We start from the raw sequence: 21,382 nt of genomic DNA on the forward strand, positions 1-21,382 counted from the left end.
ACAACTAGAGGTTGGGAGGGTGGGAGGCAGAGATTACAAGAGGACGTGAGGAAACTTTTGGAACTGATGGAATGCTCATTATCTTAATTGTGGTGGTGGTTTCATAGGTCCATATAGTTTAATAAAACCAGTTTACAAATAAACAATAATAATTGTAAAGTTCAGTTTCTCAAACTTGTATGCACATTGGAATCACCTGGGCAGCTTTGAAATATGCTGATGGATGCCTAGCTTTCAAACCTCAAAATTCTGATTTAATTGTGCTGGGCTGTTGCTTGGGCTTCAGTTTTAAACACCTTCAGGTGATTCAAATAGGCAGCAATTTGAGAAGTTTTGGTATATTTCCTTTTCTCTGTAAAATTAGGAGAATTTTAATTTCATGATTTTTCATGGAAGATTCAAACGTCGTCATTAGCAATAAAAATAAGCAATTTCTCCTAAAAATAAAAATAATATAGACATCATTCCAAGTGGAAGTTTGTGTCTATGATGGCAATGATCAATTTTAAAAACAAAGGAAGAGAATGATATTCACATAAAAATACACTCGTTTTGTAATTGCTGCAGAGGGACATTTTATTCCACTGTTGTTGAAACTTGGGGATATTTAACTTTGATAAAAAGCAATTTGCTGGAGGAATTCTTCCTACTACATGTTTCTTAGACAAAGTAGAGTGCAGGGAAGAGAATGTGAAGGAACACACTCACCTTGGCATAGATGCAGCTATCGTTGAGTCTCTGTAGTGAACAGTTCTTGTCACAGAGAGGGCACATGAAGACTTCAGTAGCCTTGCAAATTTCTTGGCTTGAAAAATCAAAGAGAAAAAAAGAAAGCATGAACCTCCTTGTTCAAAAAGGTGCTTGGCTCCTACAGCCAATACTGTGGGAAGCAGCATGACAGAGAGGAAAAGAAGAAATGGAAGTGGTGGGGAGTGGTGGAAATGTGAAGAAGAGCTTTTAAGACTGTGGCTCCAACCTGAATTTTTAGGCTGTTTGTGATGCAGAGGTTTCTGGTTACTTCTTTGTTTTTAGAAATCTCCCCCCAGATATTGTAATGATCATAGGCCATATTTTATACTTGGCGGCCACTTCTGGGGCTTTGTCACAAAGATACCTTTACACATGATTTCATGGCACACAGGATAATCCTGGGAGGAACACGCAAAGCAATTTTAACTAAGCTCATTGGCTTTGAAGTAGCTGAGTTGGAATAAAAATCAGACCATTCTGATTTCTTAAGTCTCTTGCTCTTGCCCCTGGATCTCACTGCCTGAGAATCACCAAAATGAATGGCATCCATAATTCACACAACTTCATAACCTCCACGGCAGTCGGTCAGTGCATCATGTCCATTGGAAGTTTGAGGGAGTATATATATATATATATATATATATATATATATATTTTTTTTTTTTTTTTTTTTTTGCGGTGCCTGACATACACTGTGATGATGACATGACATCGTTTGTGTTTACTGAAATGTATTACATATTCTCTATTAGAATGTAACTTTACAATATTTGTCTCTTCAGTTTTATGCCGCTACATTTTAAAATCTCAGCACACATTGTAGATGATTTTGTGATAATTTCTCAAAGGCCTCACCGCCTGACAGTTCACAGCAACCTATGTTTAAGATGTTTTGTGCCTTTATCTGTCATATATGGTTCTTCCCACTCAGTATCCTCTGAATACATTTTCTTTAAATCTGCTCTGAAAATGTTGAAAGTAATTTCAAGGCTTCTGAAAATAAGCCTGGAAAAGCAACCATTAATAAAAGTTTAATTGGCAGTTTTACAGCAAGATTTGTTGTTTTCAGAAATGTATACACTTGAATGAAGCAAAACAGAATGCGTGTGTATTTCTAGTATTGGATGTACGTAATCTCAAGTCAAAGTCCTATTAAAAAGTAAGAAAACTATATAGCAATACAGTGCTTTACTGTGAGCAAAGATAAGTTCATATCCATTAAATTTAGTCCTCACTGCAATCTCCTGCAATGGTAATCATCTCCACAACTGAGAAGAAACTGATGTTTAACTTAAGTGATTTACTCAAGGTCATACAGTAGGTACTTCAGGGAACTAAGTTTAGATTTTTCTGATTCTCGGTCCAGTTCTCCATTAATTATAACATATCTGAAAGAAGGATAAGTTTATTTCATATTAAAAGGATTTTGCTACCAAAAACTAAATTATTAATGACAACGATGGTGTAATGAGTCTTATATATATACTATAATTCTCCCACTTTTACACACATTTTATTTCTAGTAATCAGGATGTCTATATGAAGTAGGAGGAAGCATATAAAATACACATTTTAGAAATCCCAAATGCAGAGAAGTTTATATCTTCTGTCAAAAATAGTACTAATTTGTAGGAACAAGAGAATTAACATACTTCTTAAAGGAAATTTTGATTAAAATGGGCTTACTATCATACTTCATTGTGTTTCAAGAATGACACAATGTGTCCGGCACTGAAATCTTATACTAAAAAGCTATTAAATTTGGTTTATACTATATCATCTTCCTCACTTTCCAAATGGTCAAACAAAAGCACCAAGTCTAGAATCCAGGCCGTCAAACTGAGTCCTATTTTTAATTCCAGAATCACTAAAGTCATTTTCTATAAGTTGATCAAACCTTAACTTGATATGTAATATAAAATGTACGAAACAATTTTTGACAACGTATTTTTTTAGCCTAAAATAAGGCATTTGCGATCATCACAAATGTCTTTGACTTTATGTAACCACTAGAGGGAGGGAGAGTGCCCAGTGTCTGTTTTTCAATCTCTTGCTGAGCCTGATAATATAAACCACCACTTGAACTGTGGCTTTCTTTTGTTTTATATCTACTGTTAGATATACAGATCAGGAGCTGATTCAAAAGAAATAATAATTATAACTATTTAAGATAATGGGAGGAGGGTCCAATTTGTCCATTTGGGGGTGGACATATGGACTCGTTCTAGGGTCTTGATGCTTTCTGTACAAAGCATGGAATATGATGCTTGGTGATGTCCATTTGGGAAGTTGTGAAAATATTTAAGTAGGTTTAAGGGAAGGTGGAGTGGAAACATGAGTAAAGTATGGCTTTTAGAATCAGATAACAATCATCATGGAAAAGCAAATCAAATCACGAGATATTATCTCATACCTGTTAAGATTGCTATAATCAAACAAAACAAAATAAAGATAACAAGTGTTGACAAGGATGTGGAGAATTTGGAATACTTTTACGCTGTTGGCGGGACTGTAAAATGGTGCACCAACTATGGCCAATAATATAGAGGTTCCTCAAAAAATTATATGTGTGTGTGTGTATCCAGAAGTGGGATTGTTGGAGGATTACATGATAGTTCTATTTTATATATACATATATTTCTAAGTTATATATATCTTAGAACTGAAATCAAGATCTTGGAGAGATATCTGCATTCCCATATTCATCACAGCATTATTCACAACAGCCAAGATATGAAAATAACCCAAATATTCTTTGATAGATGAATGGATAAAGAAAATGTGGTACAAACATACAATGAAGAATGTGGTACAAACATACAATGAAGAATGTGGTACAAACATACAATGATGTATTATTCAGCCTTAAATAAAAAAGAAGGAAATCCTGCCATATGTAACAATATATATGAACTTGGAGGTTATTACACTAAGTGAAATAAGCTAGTAACAGAAGGAGAAATTTTGCATGATTCCACTTATATTAGGCATCTAAAATTGTCAAACTCAAGAAACAGAGCAGAATGTTGGTTGCCAGTTGGGGGTCAGGGTGGGGAATAGGGAGTTACTGTCCAGCAGGTATAACATTTCAGTTATGCAAGGAAAGTTCTAGAAATCTGCTATACAATGTTGTACCTATAGTTAGCAATACTGTAATGTGCCCTTAAAGAGGGTAGATCTCATGTTAAATGTTCTTACCACAATTAAAAAATATACATCAGCTACAGATTTGAAACTTAGTTTACCATTTACTATATATACTCCCCCGACCAAGTCACTTACATCTTTGAGGATCAATTTCTTCATCTCTGGATGGAGATAATATCTAACTGGGATATGACATAAGGGATATTGATAATATGTCTGGCACATCATAGGCACTTAAAAAAATCAAAGAAACCTTTGTTGCTAATGATATTGACAGGAGAGTGTTTGAGAGGTCCTTTAGGACCCGACAGCTTTTGAAAAGCTGGTCAATACTGAGGACCACAACAATTTCTCGGTGAATTCTAAAGCCAAAGAGGATATAATGGACCAGAAAGTTGGGGTTTCTGCTGTTTGCTCTGGACCTGAACCCCAGGGACCAAGAAGCAGGCTTTACCTACCGGCCTGTTCATTTTCATATTCCTATGTTCTCTCCCAAGCACAAATATGACCACATTTGGTTAGACGCATGCAAATATATACATATACATATATACACAATAAATAATCTACAGCTTGATTTTCACATAATTCTGTAATTAACTCTAGGGCAATTAAGAAATACGACTTTAATTTACATGAACATAGCTGGTAGAAACATAATAAATACAACCCAATCCTCAGCTTTTTATCTTCAGATTTTGTTTCTTTGCAATAAATGAAAAAGAGTGTACTAAAATAGAGCAACACAAAATAAAAGCCTGTGTCCTTTCCACACCCACCAAGAAAGCACCTACAGCTTAACCACGTCTGACACTTTGACTAGAAAAATTCAGCTCCATGAAAATCTTAAAATCAAGATATTTAGTGAAGCTTATCTTGGTTTAGAATAGAAAGTCTGACAAGATCTTAATTATAGTGTGACAGAAGTAGCAGTAATATAATACCATAAAGCACTGAAGAAAAGAGTTTTCTAATGCCTTTTAAAACACTGCTTGTACAAAACGTTAAAGAATTCTTATTTCATATGAAAGGAGCCTAATTTACTCCGTTGGTACATAAATCAATAGGAACAGGAAATTTATTCCTTTCATTGCCTTTTGTTCATTTTCAGCTTTGTAGGAGTGGAAGGGGAAGTCTACAGACATCATAAAACCTTGTGAATATGTTCTCCATGGAACCAACCTGAACAGTAGCTAACTGTCTAAGAATCATTTTCTTTCTGTATTCAATTAATTTTAAAAGAGTGTTTTTCTGAAATCCTAGAGACTCCACCAAAAAACTGTTAAACTAATAAACAGTAAAGTTGCAGGGTACAAAATCAATATACAAATATAGTTGTGTTTCTATACACTAACAATAAATTATCAAAAAGAGAAATTAAGAAAACAATCCAATGTATAATCACATCATCAAAAACAATAAAATACATAGGAATAAATTAAACCTAGGAGTTAAAACATTTGTACGTTGAAAATTATAAGACATTGATGAAAGAAATTGCAGAAGACAAAAGAAAGGAAAGATATTCCATTCTCATGGATTGAAAGAATTAATATTGTTAAAATGTCCATACTACCCAAAGAAATCTACAGAATCAATGGGATCTCTGTCAAAATTTCAATGGTATTTTCACAGACATAGAAAAAGCAATTCTAAAATTTGTATGGAACCACAAAAGACTCCAAATAGCCAAAGCAATCTTGAGAAAGAAGAACAAAGCTAGAGGCATCACACCTCCTGATTTCAAACAATATTACAAATCTGTAGTAACCAGAACAGTATGGTATTGGCAGAACAACAGACACAGATAATGGAGCAGAATAGAGAACCCAGAAATAAATCCATGCATCTGTGGTCAATTTTTGACAAAGGAGCCCAAAGTATACAATGGTGAAAGGACAATCTCTTCAATAAATGGTGTTGAGAAAACTGGATATCCACAAGCAAAACAATGAAGTTGGACCCCTATCTTACACCATACACAAAAATTAACTCAAAATGGATTAAAGACTTAAATTTAAGACCTGAAACCATAAAACTCTTAGAAAATAACATAGGGGGTAAGCTCCTTGAAATTAGTCTTGGCAGTATTTTTAGAATTTGACACCAAAAGCAAAAGCAACAAAAGCAAAAATAAATAAATCGACTGCATCAAACTAAAAAGCTTCTGCACAGCAAAGGAAACCATCAACAAAAAGAAAAAAAAAAAACACCAAAAACAAAAAACCTTCAAAACAGGAGAAAACATTTTCAAATCATCTATAAGGGGTTAACATCCAAAATACATGAAGAACTCACACAATTCAATAGCAAAAAAATCAACCAAACAGAAATAACCCAAACAATCTGATTTTAAAATAGGCAAAGGAATTGAATAGACCTTCTTTCAAAGAGGATATACAAACCAACAGGTACATGAAAAGATGCTCAACATCACTAATCATCAGGGAAATGCAAATCAAAAGCACAATGAGCTGTCACTTCATAGAATGCCTTAATAAAAAAGACAGAGATAGTAAGTGTTGGTGAGTATGTCGAAAAAAAAGGAACCCTTGTGCACGTTGGTGGGAATGTAAACTGGTATACCAACTATGGAAAACAATATGGAGATTCCTCAAAAAATTAAAAATAGAAGTACTATATTGTCCAGCCACCCCACTTCTGGGTATATATTCAAAGGGAATGAAAACAGGATCTTGAAAAGAAATCTGTACTCCCTTGTTCATTGAAGCATTATTTAAAATAGCCAAGATACGTAAATATCAGTGTCCATCAGTGGATGAATGGGTAGAGATGTGATTCATGCATGTGCACACACACACACACACACACACACACACACACACACAGGAATATTATTCAGCCATCAGAAAGAATGAAATTCTACCATTTTTGACCACATTGGGGGTATTATGCTAAGCGAGATAAGCTGGACAAAGAAGTATACTGCATAGTATCACTTTATATGTAGAATCTTAAAAAAAAAGCCAAACTCATAAAAACAGAATAGAAAACTAGTAAAAAAAAGTTTTTCTTTTCAGGACACTGTAACTCCAAATCACAATCTCACTCCTTAGCCTCAGAGGTTCCTGATTCCACAGCATTTAAAAAAATGCCCAAAATGGACAGGTGTTTTCCTTGGGCACAAGTATGTCCTGGAAGATGCCACCTTCCAGAGTGGTAGCGACTTGGCCAAACTCCGAAATAAACCTGTGTCCAGATAAAATGCTTTTGAACAGAAGGTATTTTTTGCTTGTTTGTTTGTTTTCATGCTAATTGTCATTTGTTCTTTGGAAGGACAATTGGACTCTGAGATACCAAATCAAAGAAGTTGGTTATGAAACAGGATTTATCTCTAGGATAATGAAAGTATTTTGTTTTTAGGCGAAACTCTTATACATATACATAGGCATATTATGCATATATTTTTAAAATTCTAAAAAATGCATTTTTATGACCCTATTAACTATCGTAATTATTGCCCAGTAGCAAAGCCATGGTTAAAAGTTAGAATGAAGGAGAAAAATTGCTGAGCGTTTGAAGGAGGCGAGAGGTGCTTTTTCATATTTTGAATTGTATCAAACAAGGTTGAACTTGATATCCTTGTGATATAGGAAATAGAACTTCCTGTTAGGATGATTCTATCCTGCCAGGGTGACTCTTGCCTCTGCTGAATAATAATATATTGTTCCCATGTCCAAATCTGGAGTCACTTCAACTTTAACAGAAGAATCACCATTTTGATAGATGTGTGATTTTTGTTGAACCTTATTTCACTGCTGTCTTGACATCTTAAGTTGAGGGGAAAAAAGATTATAACTATCTGTCCCTATAAAGAGTAAGAAGAAAGTACAAGTAATTTTATGTTCTCAGGAGAGTATCTGAATGGTTAGAGCAGAATTTAGGTGGTGTGAGTATTTTGTTCAGACATCTTTAACTATGTAAGGCCCCCTCACCTGCAAAAAAGAATACTCATCTCCAAGGGTGGTAGTAAAGGTTATATTAAATGAAACCATGTACTTGGAAGGTTTCTATATTGTGTTAAAAAACCTGTAGCTATATAATTATTTTAACTAATTTATTGAGAGGGCATTCTAGACTACCAAATGCTATGTGCATGTAAATTATATAAAACTGTCTATTGCATTCTTGAATTATTATGTGGGATATATTAGAATGAGACATTTGGCATAAAGAGAAACAATCTCAGAAGTTATCCAAAGAGAATTTGAAATATAAAAGTAGGGAAATTACCTTGTTTTCTAGTGCTGCTTCCCTACCAAAAAACAACAAAAACCCAACAAATAAATCGTAGCACCATCACGTTTTTTATAGTCAGCATTATCATAAAGCTTTTGCCAAATCAGAAGAAAGGCCAATAATTTTAAATAAGTCTGTTGATAGCTTACCTTACTTGACTGGCATTCATTGTAAATATTCCATAGAAGAACACACACAAGCCAACCAGTGCTGCAGGAATCAGCATTCCAGTGTACCATCCCAACCAAGCAAAGTATAGCCCAATCTTCTCTCCAAAATATAGCCTGCACGAGAAAGCAAATTGTTAGCTTGAGGTGATGTAAGTGACACTACAAATACTGATCACACCTACTCAGAATTTCAGATGGACACTTGAGGCTACCAGCTCACTTCCTTGTCAGCTCCATCTGGGGTATCTTAATATTCCTGATTGTTAATTAATCTAATGATGATGACATAGTTTATTTTTAAACATTCTCCGTATAGGAACAATTTTATAAAATGTGTTTACTTCTATGTCAAACTTACTATGTCTCACAAAGCTTTTTATAAGTTAATTCTTGCTTTTCTCCACACACAGAGCTGTGCTAAACCATATTGCTTTCGCGTAAATGAGAAAAAAAGTCTCCTTTCTAGGTGGATGCTAAAAGCAGATTCAATTTCAGTCTCACTGCATCTTTGGCCAAACTCCCTTATGCTAGACACGATTTGTACCATTATGTCACTTCTTCCTCAACAAAGTTCCACTCTGCAGTTGCCCAAGCACATGATTCTTTCCTTGGTTACTACTTTGGAACATTATGATGAGGCAGGAAAGGGTTAATAAAAGTGAACCTGAAGGGGGGCTGCCCAGGCCCACATCCCTTCCCCAGAAACCACTCAGGCTCATCCCCCTAGAAATAATTCAAAATGTCCAAACACTCTGAAAAAGAGGAGATGAGACCTAACTGATATTAACTGGTTCTTCACACATGAGCAAATTGTTGAAAGCTGTCAGTTAGTTGAACTCTAGCCTCATTATAATACAATTAAAATAAAATGAACATTAAGGCTTGGCCCCTCTGTGGGTTTTTCTGTATGCATTCTGGGTAAGAGCATCGGCAGAAAGAAACTAGATATATAACCAACACATGTCAATCAAATGACCTCAGTCTATATGTCACATCTCCTGCTGTAAAGAAATTTACCTACCATTTCCTACATAAGAAAAAGCTAACCTAAAGTTAGGTGCAGTTGTCTGCCCTGGCAACTTCTATGCCTGCATCTTTCTTCTTGAATAAACTTACTTCCCTGCTATCTTCATTTCAGGCTGAGTCTGTGAATTTATACACCTTTTGTGAATGACCAGTGGTTAATTCCAATGACACAAAATATTACATTTCACCTTCTTCCCCTGTCTGTCTTGTACTTACCCTTCACTTTATATCACTTCTTCCAGGAAGACTTTTCTGACTTCCACTCCAACCTTGAGTCAGATGTCCCGGTTCCTGGACCCACACTGCCCTCACCCACATTTCAGTCCTAAATTTACAACACTTTATGGCAATTACGTGGACCTCTGTCTTGTTTCACTAGTTCTCACCACAGGAAGTATTAAATGAAGCTAAGGAAATGAATGTATTTTAATTCCCATCAGCTGATGAATGTAGTTGATATAGAAATGGCAGATGAATAAAGCAGTTCTAATGACTACTCAGTCACTCTTTCCTCACCAATTCTACTGTCGATATTAACTGTCATGCAATTTATAAATCTCTGGTAAGAAATAATTTCTCGAATTCTCTACTACTGTTTCATCTACATCTTCTAAAAATGGTTACTTAACACACAGTTTTATTCCAATGAGAGTTTTAAAGCTTAGCGTTTTATAGTTCATTTGGAAATATTGCACTAGGCAGTGATTCTTGCGGGGAAGAAAACTCTCTTGTTATTTTTTCCTTAATAAGATTTCTTTTTCTAAAAATCATTTTTCTAGTATCTTCTCTGTATTGAGCCAACTAAAATTTGTTTATATCCTACCAGATATAGACATGGAGTCATCCTCCACTAAGCACCATTTATCTAATATTTTATTTATTTCTCCTAGGAGATATGGATCAATAGTTTATTCATTTTTTTATATAATGATAATCTACTTTGAGACAGAAGCTTATTATATTAACAGGTATTTCAAGAAAACCACCTTTGTTCCTTTAAACAAGTGTCTGTGGGTTAGAGTAGGGTTTTTAGCACATATTACTAATATGTAGAAATATCTTTATAATAATGATTACAGAGGATTGCTCAGAGAGACACCTTATACAGACAAGATTTTTAATTACACATTATTGAAGGTTAAGAGGAGAAATAATGTTACTGGACGGGAGTATAATAACCTAAATTACAGCAGATTTCAGATCTGCTTCAGGAGAGGGATGAGATAGTTTTAGGCAAAGAATGCTGATGAAAATGCCTTTCATCTAACACACACACACAGAGAAAGAAAATGCCCTTGACCTAGAACATTGGCATTCATAATCTTCTAGGATGTCTAAGTGTTCCTTAAAGGTACTTGAAAAATCATGACAACACAAGGAGGAACAGGGGTTGCTATTTGTGTCACTTCCCCATCACACTTCACCCATAGCCATTTTCTTCTTATCTGTTTTTATATATTGGTACCCTATGTGACATTTCATTCGATGACAGGATTCTGCTGCTCAAATAACCTCTATCATAAATACAGAAATGATGAAGTGAACTGTGTAAGAGTATTATTACATTTAGTTTTTAAATCTGAATCCCTCTGATGCCTAAGGTGAAACATTTTTTAAAATGCCACACAACTATTTTGTTAAGCAGGTTTTATAGCTGGCAATTTTTACAATGTGCTCTTTTCAAATTCAAATATTTTTCCATTTGAGAAAAGACCGAAACTAAGCTATGTTTTGGCTAGTAAATGTTTGAATTCATTCTTAAAATGAAAAGAAAAAAGTACAACCACATGTCTAGAAATGGTTGTTTATAAAAAGAGAAAAGAAGTGACAGCCCCTCACCTTGCATCCACTGTAATGACTGCCTGTTTCAGCACGAGAGAATACAGGCCTTGTCTGTAGGTCTATTATGGTCTCCATCTTCCATGACCAAAGTATATAAGAAACCCAACTCGTGAACCCCCTCTTTCTCTCACTACAGATAGGAAGCAACACAATGAGATCCATGCCCTCAAAACTGTGTAGTCTTAAGAACAACTATACTCCAAATAAGATTATATAGTTTAAGATGCATGTCTGCCTCATCACCACTTCAATTTTGGTAACAAGCAAGTTCCTAAAGAGTAGGAACCTGCTGAAATACCATCTATATTCTTTTACGGCCTTCATCTTCTGCGGGGTGGGAGGAATTCATGACATCCTTCTCCCCTTTGACAGTGAGCATGAAATACATTATTTTCATACGCAAAATTTCCCTTCTATAGCAACAGCCAAAGAATTGGTAAGAGCAACTGAAGAACCTTATTTATTGAAAACAAAGATGGCTTGCTGAAATTATCTCAGTAAGAATAGCAATGTCTCCTATAGATAAGTGATTATAGACACTGAAATGCTTGCTTCAAAATCCAAACTTCATTTTTTAATTTCTGACATATTTATTATCATACATGATTTTGTGAATGAGCACATCTCACTGTGTTCATATAGCTCTAAAACAATATTTCTTTCACCTGCACAAATAAAAATCTCATACTTTGTTGTGACTGACAGAATTAGAATCAAAGCATCTTGATTTTGCATATACCCAAGTATTTAATGTTTGAAATAAAAAATGATTTGGTGCTGGATGTTATGCTTTGGGCATCCAAATCCATGCTCTACCCTTTCCTTTCTGCTATGTGCCCCAGGAGGCTTGCCTCTCTGGACTGTATCACCTATGCTCCTTCCTTCTTCTGGCTTTCTGATGGGCTCACTGGCCAACTGGCGGAACCAGCTGGAGATCACAGGGTGGGATAAGAGAGGTGTTGGGGTAGTGATTATCCTGATTTTCTCCTTTTTGGGTTATGGCTTGGCTGTAGCTGCTTTCTTCCTAAGGCCGTAGCTTCTGTTGGGCAACATCTAGCCTTCTCTGGTTAAAGCTTTTTACAGGTTCTGCTGACTGCTTTCCTCCCTTGTTCCTGCAGGCCTAAGTTTCATAACAGCATCCAGCTTTTACTAGTCCCTGGAAGCTTCACATTATTTGCTAGTTCACTCGATCCTATTTACACTTCTGTATATAATTCTTTCATGAAATTCTCTTCAAATACCCTTTCTATTCTACCAGTTCTCTCAGTTACCTGTTGGTACAGTTATGAGTGGATCTTGATATTTCTGTTTCATAAGCTATTTAAAATACCAATATTTATAACCTTTTTAAATTTATATTTATAAAAAAAGCATACAAATGCTTTTTTTCCCTTTCATTCTGTAAGTATTTATAGTTAGCCTAGGACTTGAGTAAGTCCTTTTAAATATGTTTCCTGATTTTTTTTTTTTTAAGTATCCTCCATCAAAATAAAATAAATCATGAATGTAGAGGTATTTCAAGACTAATTCCAGTCAAGGGCAGTTGCTCACTAGACTATACTTTTTGCAATAGAACAGATACTAAATCTTTGTTGGAAGATAAATACATGTACAGATGCTGTGTTGGTCATTTTCCTCTTCGCTCCCAGGTTCATTTTTTGCCTTTCCCTATTTTGATTTGTTTTCACATGGGGAGTCGATTATGCTGCTTTCCTTGTAAATTGCTCCTAGTTTAGTTGAGCCAGGAGGTACTAGAAGACTCAAAGGTGCAAGGAAGGGAGAAGCCAGGATATTTTCTCTCATGCGCGTCTTGGGCTGTCCACTCCCAACACCTTCACTGTTTTGTAGGAGGTGGAATCATGGATTGTACGATTTCACCCAGTAATGGCCCAGGTGTGGGGCTCTCAAATGCTCTTCATCCCATTTCCCCTCCAGCTTTAGGGGAGTTAGCAATTTTCTGCTGTTGTTCATCTCGGGTTGCCTCACTATTCCTGTTTGATTTCTCAGCCTTTCCATCCTCTGTGTAACCAATTTCTTAAATTAGAGTTCCTTTTATTGAAAAGACATTTAAAGTCTTATTATTTTTTCCTGACTGATACAGATGATTTGATGGGTAAATGAAATAATTCCAAATCTGTGAACATGACAACAGAACAGCATACTATCTTCCATTATCAATCCACTCACAGTACCTGATTAAATCCAGGGGCTGATGCTTGTACCACATCCCCCAGCGTGCCCAGCGCTCATACAATAGATGTCTGTTATTCTGAGGGCCATGGGTTTTGATGGGCTGGCTACTCTTGTAGGCTCCCTGAAACAGATAAAATAAGATAAATCAATATCCATTGTCTTAGTGAAATTTCAAGTAAAGAGGAATTGCTTTCATTATTTTTTTCTTACAGAATAATTTAACAACTTACTGAAAGCTGCAGAAATTGTAAACTTAAGCCCATCTCTGGAATGATGTAGTAAATGCCTTTATCTATCTCTATTTCATTGAAAATATTTTGATAGTTCCTTTAAAATCCTGTCTTAAATTCCGTTTTTAAACCAATGAAATTCCTTTCCCTTAAAGTAAACTAGACTTCAGGTTTCACTGTTTGGAACCTAAGGTCTTTTAATAAGCACAATTGTCTTCACCACCATTGAGAGAAATTGTTATAACCATAGTTCAGAAATTGAGTATTATTCTGCTTTAAGAAGTAATCTTACCAATGTCACCCCAATAAACTTAACAAAAATTTAGAAAATAAAGAAAATATTTATTTCATTTATAGATGCTAAGGAAGAGCGTACATGCTCATTCAAAAAGTGTAAGAGGCCTGTCACCAGTGCTAATCACATTTTTAAGTTCTAAAGTCCTTAAAACTTACTTCAGATGAGTTATTCCAAAAGTTAAAGCATTTTTTCAAATTCTTTATATCCCCCTCCATTAAAAATCTGTCATATGGGTTGCAATTTCAAAAATATAGAATATATATAAATATATATATGTAAATATATATATGTAAATATATATATATATATATATACATACATATATATACATATATATATATATATATATACACATACATATATATACACATATATATATATATACACACACACACACCTTATAGAGAAAAGTGTTTCCTGAAGGCTGAACTGCTCAGCTTTTATGGATAAAAAAGAGGGCAATAGTTTTGGTGACTATCTTTTCTGAACTAAAATGTAGGACACAGGATTTGATAAAATCCCTCTCCTCACTCCAATGTGTGACTCTACTTTTACGAAAAGTTTGATTAAAATTTAAAACAAGTGTTGTTACATGCCTCAGTTTCCTCGCCAAGGTTATGGGAATACAAAAAAATATTAATGACACACGACACAGAGGGATTTGTGAGGGCTCACTTGGACAATCACTATACAGTGCCAGGCATATAGGAAGTACAACATCAATGTTAATTTTAGGTATTTGATATATTGTGGCCATTGAAAAGTGCAAAACTATCATTTGAATGATAACCAGGGCTGTGAGTTCTTATGAAGAAAGAAGACACCTTGAATCACGTTCTGCAGATGTCTCGAGGCTGAAATGAGAGATACATATGGATTTCACCTCTGGCTTTCTAATGAAATAGGTAATTAGGTAAGGGTGAAGTACAGTTAAAGTGTAGTCCACAGTTTTCTTCCCTAAGGGAGCCCAAGATGTTTAAAGCATAAAGATTGGAAGGTAAGGAGTTGGAAGCAAAGATTAAGATTCCAGGTGTCAGACATTCACTTGGGAAAAGGTCTGTCTGCTTCTAAAATTGGATGGATTTGTTAAGGGAGACTACCCTGAGATTGAGTAGGTAATGGAAAGTGAACCAAAGTAGCACCTCTTTTTTAATCATTACCGATCATTTTTCTAAAATACATGACTTTCCTTCCTGGCCTCAGTGATCAGACATAAATACTTCCTGGGTTTTAGGTGCTAAGTTTTAGAATCTCTAGTGCATCATTGTTTTAACTCTGCTCAATAACCTCAATCATCCATTCTGTTTTGGGTTTACAGTAACATAAGGTGGGCTGCACGAGAAAACTGACCAAAGTGATGACACCGCTCACCCATGTATTTCTATTCCTTTCCAGAGGACCACGTACATTCAGTGATCTCCACCATCCCTATATTGGGTCCCTTCCTCCAACCACCACATTTTTCCTCTGTCTCCACTCTCAAGATCCTAGGCAAAGTCTTTCTCACATAAATATCCCTTTTCATCCATTTCTTTCATCTTTTTCATGCCAAATTCCCCTGGAAATGTCTTTGCCTCCCCTCTAGCCATTGTCTCTTTGTAAGTAAAACATAAATTTCAAAAAAGAGTGAAAAATACGATACTGACACTAGCAACATGCCTGCATCAAGGAAGAAAGAGGCCACAGATTGTGAAGTGTCTTTAAATAAAAGTACAGAGTCAATGTGATTGATTCTCTTTTCCTGTAAGCAAGCCTTGTTTTTCTTTCTTCAAGTAATAGCATTTAAAATCAATAGAAAATTCCAAGTACATTTTATTCACTTTCTGCTTTCCTTTAGTTACTCATATTTCAATACTATAGTTTTCTAATCGTTTTGCGTTATATGTTTCAGATTTTAGTACTTCTACCAAATTATAAGAATAAATGGGAAAATGACTATCACTTACAACATAATCCTAATAGGTTCCAAATTTCATGCAAGAAACCGTCAAACTGTAAGAACACACATTAGTTATGTAGACCAATTACTTAAACAAAACAAACCAAACTTTCCTTTGGTATAGAAGCTCTCCTAGTGCCTAGGTTTGCCACTCTGAACACTTTACCATTTATGGACTGTGTCATATTTTGCATGGTGTTTAATGTCTCTGATCCTTGTTCCTGCATCTCTAAAATGGGAATACTAATATCTACTGCTCCAGGATTACTGTCAGGATAGTGGGAAAATACATGCCCAAAGCTTGCTAAAGGACATACACTGAGAGCCTCTTATTATTATTCTACTTCCTATAATAAGTAGGTATACCATCATGAATAGAAGCATTGGAGTCTGGCTTCCTGGACTCAAAACTGTACCTTTGATACTAAGCCTTTCCATGCCTCAATGACTTATTTATAAAACTGAGTAACATCGTTGTCTATCTCAAGGCGCTGTTGCAAGTATTCAATAAAATAATACATATAAAACATTTAGCTCAATACCGAATAGGAAAGTGCTTGACACAATTTATCTATTATGACTTGTGTTGGAGTTTGAACTCCTCAAGTATAGGGATTATGGCTTATGAGTCCTAAACCTTTACAAATAGAAGGTAGATGGGTTTTGACAGTGCAGAAATGAAACCTCTAAAGACTCCATTCTTATATTAAAATGTAAAATTGCCTTAAAATGAATACAATGTGTGTGTGTGTGTGTGTGAGGGGTTTAAAACTGATTCAAATATCATTCATGACTCAGCAGGTAAAGCCCACCACAGCTTGGAGCAGGCTTTTCTACTTAACGTTAGTAGACAGGTAATGATCTGGCAGAGTATCAAGTAGGTAATGGGCTGTAGTTTTTGTGTGGGTTTGTGTTAGATTTTCAGGCATCCCCAAGTAGTATGCACAAAGCAGGAACCCGCCATGGTTGGGTGGCGTGGCTCCCCAACGGTTCAAGCGTAGAATTGTGTGTTGGAGTCCAGGGCAATGCTCAGAGTGGCTGAATGTCCCTGAGTTCCTTTCAAGGCTGGGTTTCCTGAAGTGGTCAAACTTTCAAGGCTGGGTTTCCTGAAGTGGTCAAACTACAGGAGGGGTCTGGAGCCCAGGAGCAAGTGCACAGCCACAGAACGGTAATGGGGTCAGAAAGGCCCAGGGCCAGTCCCTGGTTGAAGCCTCCTGGGAAATGGAAGCCAGAGTTAAATGAAAAAAAAAAAAAAGGGATCAAGTGTTGAGCATGAGAAACATTTTTTAGTTCAATGGAAATTATATTTCAAAATTACCTCATGTGGGGGAAAAGCTGCTATATATGAGCCATTGTTAATAAGTTTACAGATGCCTGAAAAAGAAGAAAAAAAGCAGTCCTTGGGTTAGTTTAAATAAAAACTTCCCTCTGAATCAACATACATATACTTGGGGTAGTAAATTAATTTAAAAACTTAAAATAACCAAAATGGCTTCCATAACCACTTCACCTAGTGAAATGTGAAAGAGACTGATACTAAGAGTATGATTGTATCCTTACAACATTAATAAATGGAGAGTTGCAATATGCCAAAGTAGGATTTCACTTTGCCATCTCATGAAATAGGGGGCATTTTGATATTCACTCATTTGGAATCACCTGAGCCTAAAGCACCTTTTTTTTTTTTGTTTTTTGTTTGTTTGTTTGTTTTGGGCAAAACAAAATTTGGTCAAGGAAGCAGAGAAGAGATATAAATAGCAATTTGATACTTCTTAAAATCTTCTCCCTCTCAGTTAGAGTGTAGTGAAACAGACACTCTCATATAGTCCTAATAAGACAAAATATTTAGAAAACCTTCTGGAGAGTGATTTTTGTTGCAATATTTTTTATATTAGTAAAAAATTAGAAATAATTGTACATCCAAATTTGAGGAATCATTTAATTATTATGATACAATCAAGTATGTTAGGTAAATAATTGTGATTTGAAGAATGTTTATAATAGAATACTGTACAGCTATTTACAATAATGTTTTCAGGCATTCTAAAAAGCTTGAGAAAATGCTCATAATGTTAATTTAAAAAAAGATAAGAAAATTGTAAACACTGCATGACTTTATTTATGATATACATATACTTTTCCAGTACTAATATATAATAGTGACAATTGAATTTAAAGATTTAAAATTTTTTAAAAATATTCTTCTATGTTTATAATAAATTCTACAAAGGCCATTATACCTTAATAATCATTTAAATTGTGATTTTTTTTATTTTTAAAGACTACATAAGCACATAGTGCTACCATTTAGACATATTTTTAGTTTATATTCTGCTTTTATTTGCATTTCTTATTTAGTAAATTTTGTTTAAGTGTCAACATATTCTTGTAGGGATTTAGTGTCTAAATTAACCATGAATAATTAATCAGAGGACAACCAAAGTCTGAACGTTCCTGTTTAAAAAATGGCTGACTTGAACCATAGTTCATTTGACTTGTGTAGCACTCTATTCCAGCGTATATCAGTGCAAATTTTTATTTTCAAGGTTTTAGGAGATGACTAGCATTTGATCTCTTCAGCCATCTTGTGTTTTTCACCCCAACAATTAAAAGGCCAGCTTGTTTGATACACGTTATTTTCTGCTGTGTTCTATGTAAACTTTGCAATTCCTTTTAATTATTCTGGGTGCAACTTTCTCAATTTTCTTTTGTATCATAGATGGAATAGAATACTGCTAAACAGTCAAGAAACACAGAAATTAAAAAAGTTAAAATTAGTTGTTAATATACATTCCAGAGGTAATCTCTCAAAAGTTTCAAATATATCCTTCTAGATTTGTTTTCCTTTTTATGTATATATATTTAGGAAGTAGGATTACATTAGACTTACAGTTTTATAATCTGTTTTTTCATTTGATAATGCCTTGTAGATATCTTTCATTGTCATCTATAGAGATAATTAATCAGTAGCTTTCAATCACCATGAATTAGGGTCTGTGTCATATAATCTCTATAAGATTAATATATAGCATCAAATAGATGCTGAATAAATTTGAGTTAAGAGTGAATAAACGTCACATAATTTTTAATACATGTATTATGTGGATGTAGCCTAACTTATCTGTCAGTGCCTAACAATGGGCAGTTAAAATATTTCTCGTTTTAGTCTATTACAAAGCCATAATGAGCAAATGTTTACATCTACTTTTATTCAAAAATCTGATGATTTCTTTGGGATAAATTTCCTAAAATTTCTATTCCAAACTGTTTGCACATTTCACATTTTGATACCTATGGCCAATGCCCCGACAAGAGTTTGCTTCTTTTATTTTGTTGTGTTCTGTTCAAAGGCTGAAAAGTAGAACATTTAGAGTTTGTGCTCAATGTGTTATATATTCCTATTGCATGCATGAAGGCAAAGCTTAAAGTGTTAACTATTTCTGGGTAATATCAATAACTGCAAATTCTACTTTCTGTATATTTGTAATTCATGTTCTTACCCACTTTTGATATTCCATTTTCATATTTGGTGTGCTGCAGCATGTGATAGACTATTCTGCTCCGCGTGGCATTGCTGAAGAAGGTGTCCTTATTGTTTATGATGAAGCTGTTAAGATAAGGGCGTTGGTTTTAATCTTCAAAGTAGGCAACAGACTCCAGCAACAGGAACAATGTCCTGAGCACTCATCCATTTTCTCCTTTAAACTAATGCGTGTGAAGGATAGTATAATAAATCAGAAGAGAAACCATCCTCTTTTAAAAAGAAAAAAAAATCAATTGGCAGAGAGAGAAAAACAAACATACATAATACAGGGCATCATCAAATATTCATTTTACTATATCTTTCAGTTTACAAGGAAGCCTAGATGTCCTCATATTTTCTTTTTAGCATGGAACAGGAAGAGAATAGAGTTTCCATTGGTTCCCATACATTTTAATTAAGCAATGTGGTTCCAAATAGAACACAATAACACTGATGTAATTCCCCTGTGCCACACTTTCCAAGTTAACTTATCTTGTTTACAGAACTTTAGCAATATGTGAAATAGTTCTCCCTTTCCCTTCATGTCCTATTCTGTCCCCATGTAGGAAGAGTTGCAAGGAGGAACCGTGTGAGAGTCAATGATGTGAAGAGCAAAAGGAATGATCCCCAAAAGAAAACAAAGGGTCCGTTTTAGGATTAAATATGATATACTGGAAGTCTCAAAAAGTAAAAAATAAAAAAAATCGAAGCATTCTGGGCCTCACTTAAGTTCTGACAATTCCTGTTTCCAGTTGCTTTATCTTTGTGAATAATAAACCATCATTTTCTCACACAGTAGGTCTTCTTTGATCCTTGCTTTCTCTTCACCATACACATTCAAACAGTTGCCAAACCACGTAACTTTTATAACTGAACTGCCTGCCTCTCTTGTACCCGTCTTTGTCTGGGTCTCATTGCCTTTTGACTAGATTATGAGAATGTCCTCCTAACTGGCCCTGCAATTTCCCACCTGACTTTTAAAGCACAGTTCTGACCCTTAGAGCATTCCTGCTATTAACATGTCGACAGCTCTCCATTATGCATAATTAAACTTCTATTTTCCTCTCTGCGTCTCTATTCTTGTATTTTAACCTTTCCCTCAGTCTTATTTCTTATAGCTTGGTTCCTTGTATCTGATAGACTGTCAAATTGTAGAATTTATCACCATCTTGGAATCCCATGCTTGTTTTCCTCGCGATTTTGCTCTGTCTTTGATGTCTCTCCCCCCATCTTTTTTTACCTCCTTCCACATTTTTACCTGCTGAAAAGGACTAGTTCCTTCACAAAATTTTCCTGACTCCTCTCCTCTGGATATAGCTTCTCTTTCTCTTATAAAAATGTGCATTTTACTTGTGTCTCTCCTGACACATTGATTTTACTCAGTGTTGTATTACGGTTATCTGTATACCTGTCCATTTTATTAGACTCCAAGTTCCTACAGTATTCTCATATAACGCTTTTTAATTTTGTACTTATATACACATAATTAACAGTTCTGTGTCTTGTTAATTATAATATAGAGAATGTCCACCAAATCTTTTCCCATCTGATTGATTCAGAAATTGCTGAACAAATATTTCTTTAGAAGGTAAATTCCTTTTTTATGGGATTACATTATAAAAGAAAGTAACATGATATATAAGTAAACAAATTAGTTACATCATTTCAGAAATTGCTATGAAGAACAAGGACATAAACAATGCATAGAGAATGACTGGGACAAAGGGACTATAGATAACATTTTCAATAAGGTCTGTCTGAGTTGGTGATGTTTGAGTAAGATCAAAATCATAAGAGTGATGTGCCATGTAAATATTTTTTAGGGAGGGGCATGTTAGGAAAAGAGGATAGTAAGAACAAAAACTTTGAGATAGAATTAAGACTGAGCTTTTGATGGGTAGAATCAAAGCTTGTGTGCCTGAAATAAGTAAATGGTATGGCAAATAGAAGATAAGAAGATAGTGTTGGTCAGGGACCACAGCATAATGGCCACATATGGATGAT

At 34.9% G+C, this 21,382-nt stretch overlaps 1 protein-coding gene across 2 annotated transcripts in view; it reads right to left on the reverse strand.

Moving 5' to 3' along the window:
• Positions 1-21,382, reverse strand: part of ANO3 (anoctamin 3) — a 233,227-nt gene that overhangs the window by 72,831 nt on the left and 139,014 nt on the right. For both annotated transcript variants that reach the window (XM_081063533.1, XM_081063534.1), the window contains 5 exons: positions 19,356-19,462; positions 17,174-17,229; positions 13,388-13,509; positions 8,307-8,441; positions 709-805 (listed from right to left, as the gene is read on the reverse strand). In XM_081063533.1, coding sequence (XP_080919659.1) covers positions 709-805; positions 8,307-8,441; positions 13,388-13,509; positions 17,174-17,229; positions 19,356-19,462 — 517 coding nt within the window. The remainder of the gene's footprint in view (positions 1-708; positions 806-8,306; positions 8,442-13,387; positions 13,510-17,173; positions 17,230-19,355; positions 19,463-21,382) is intronic.

Source organism: Rhinolophus hipposideros (genome assembly GCF_964194185.1).
Source record: "Rhinolophus hipposideros genome assembly, chromosome: 10".
NCBI classification, from domain to species: domain Eukaryota; kingdom Metazoa; phylum Chordata; class Mammalia; order Chiroptera; family Rhinolophidae; genus Rhinolophus; species Rhinolophus hipposideros.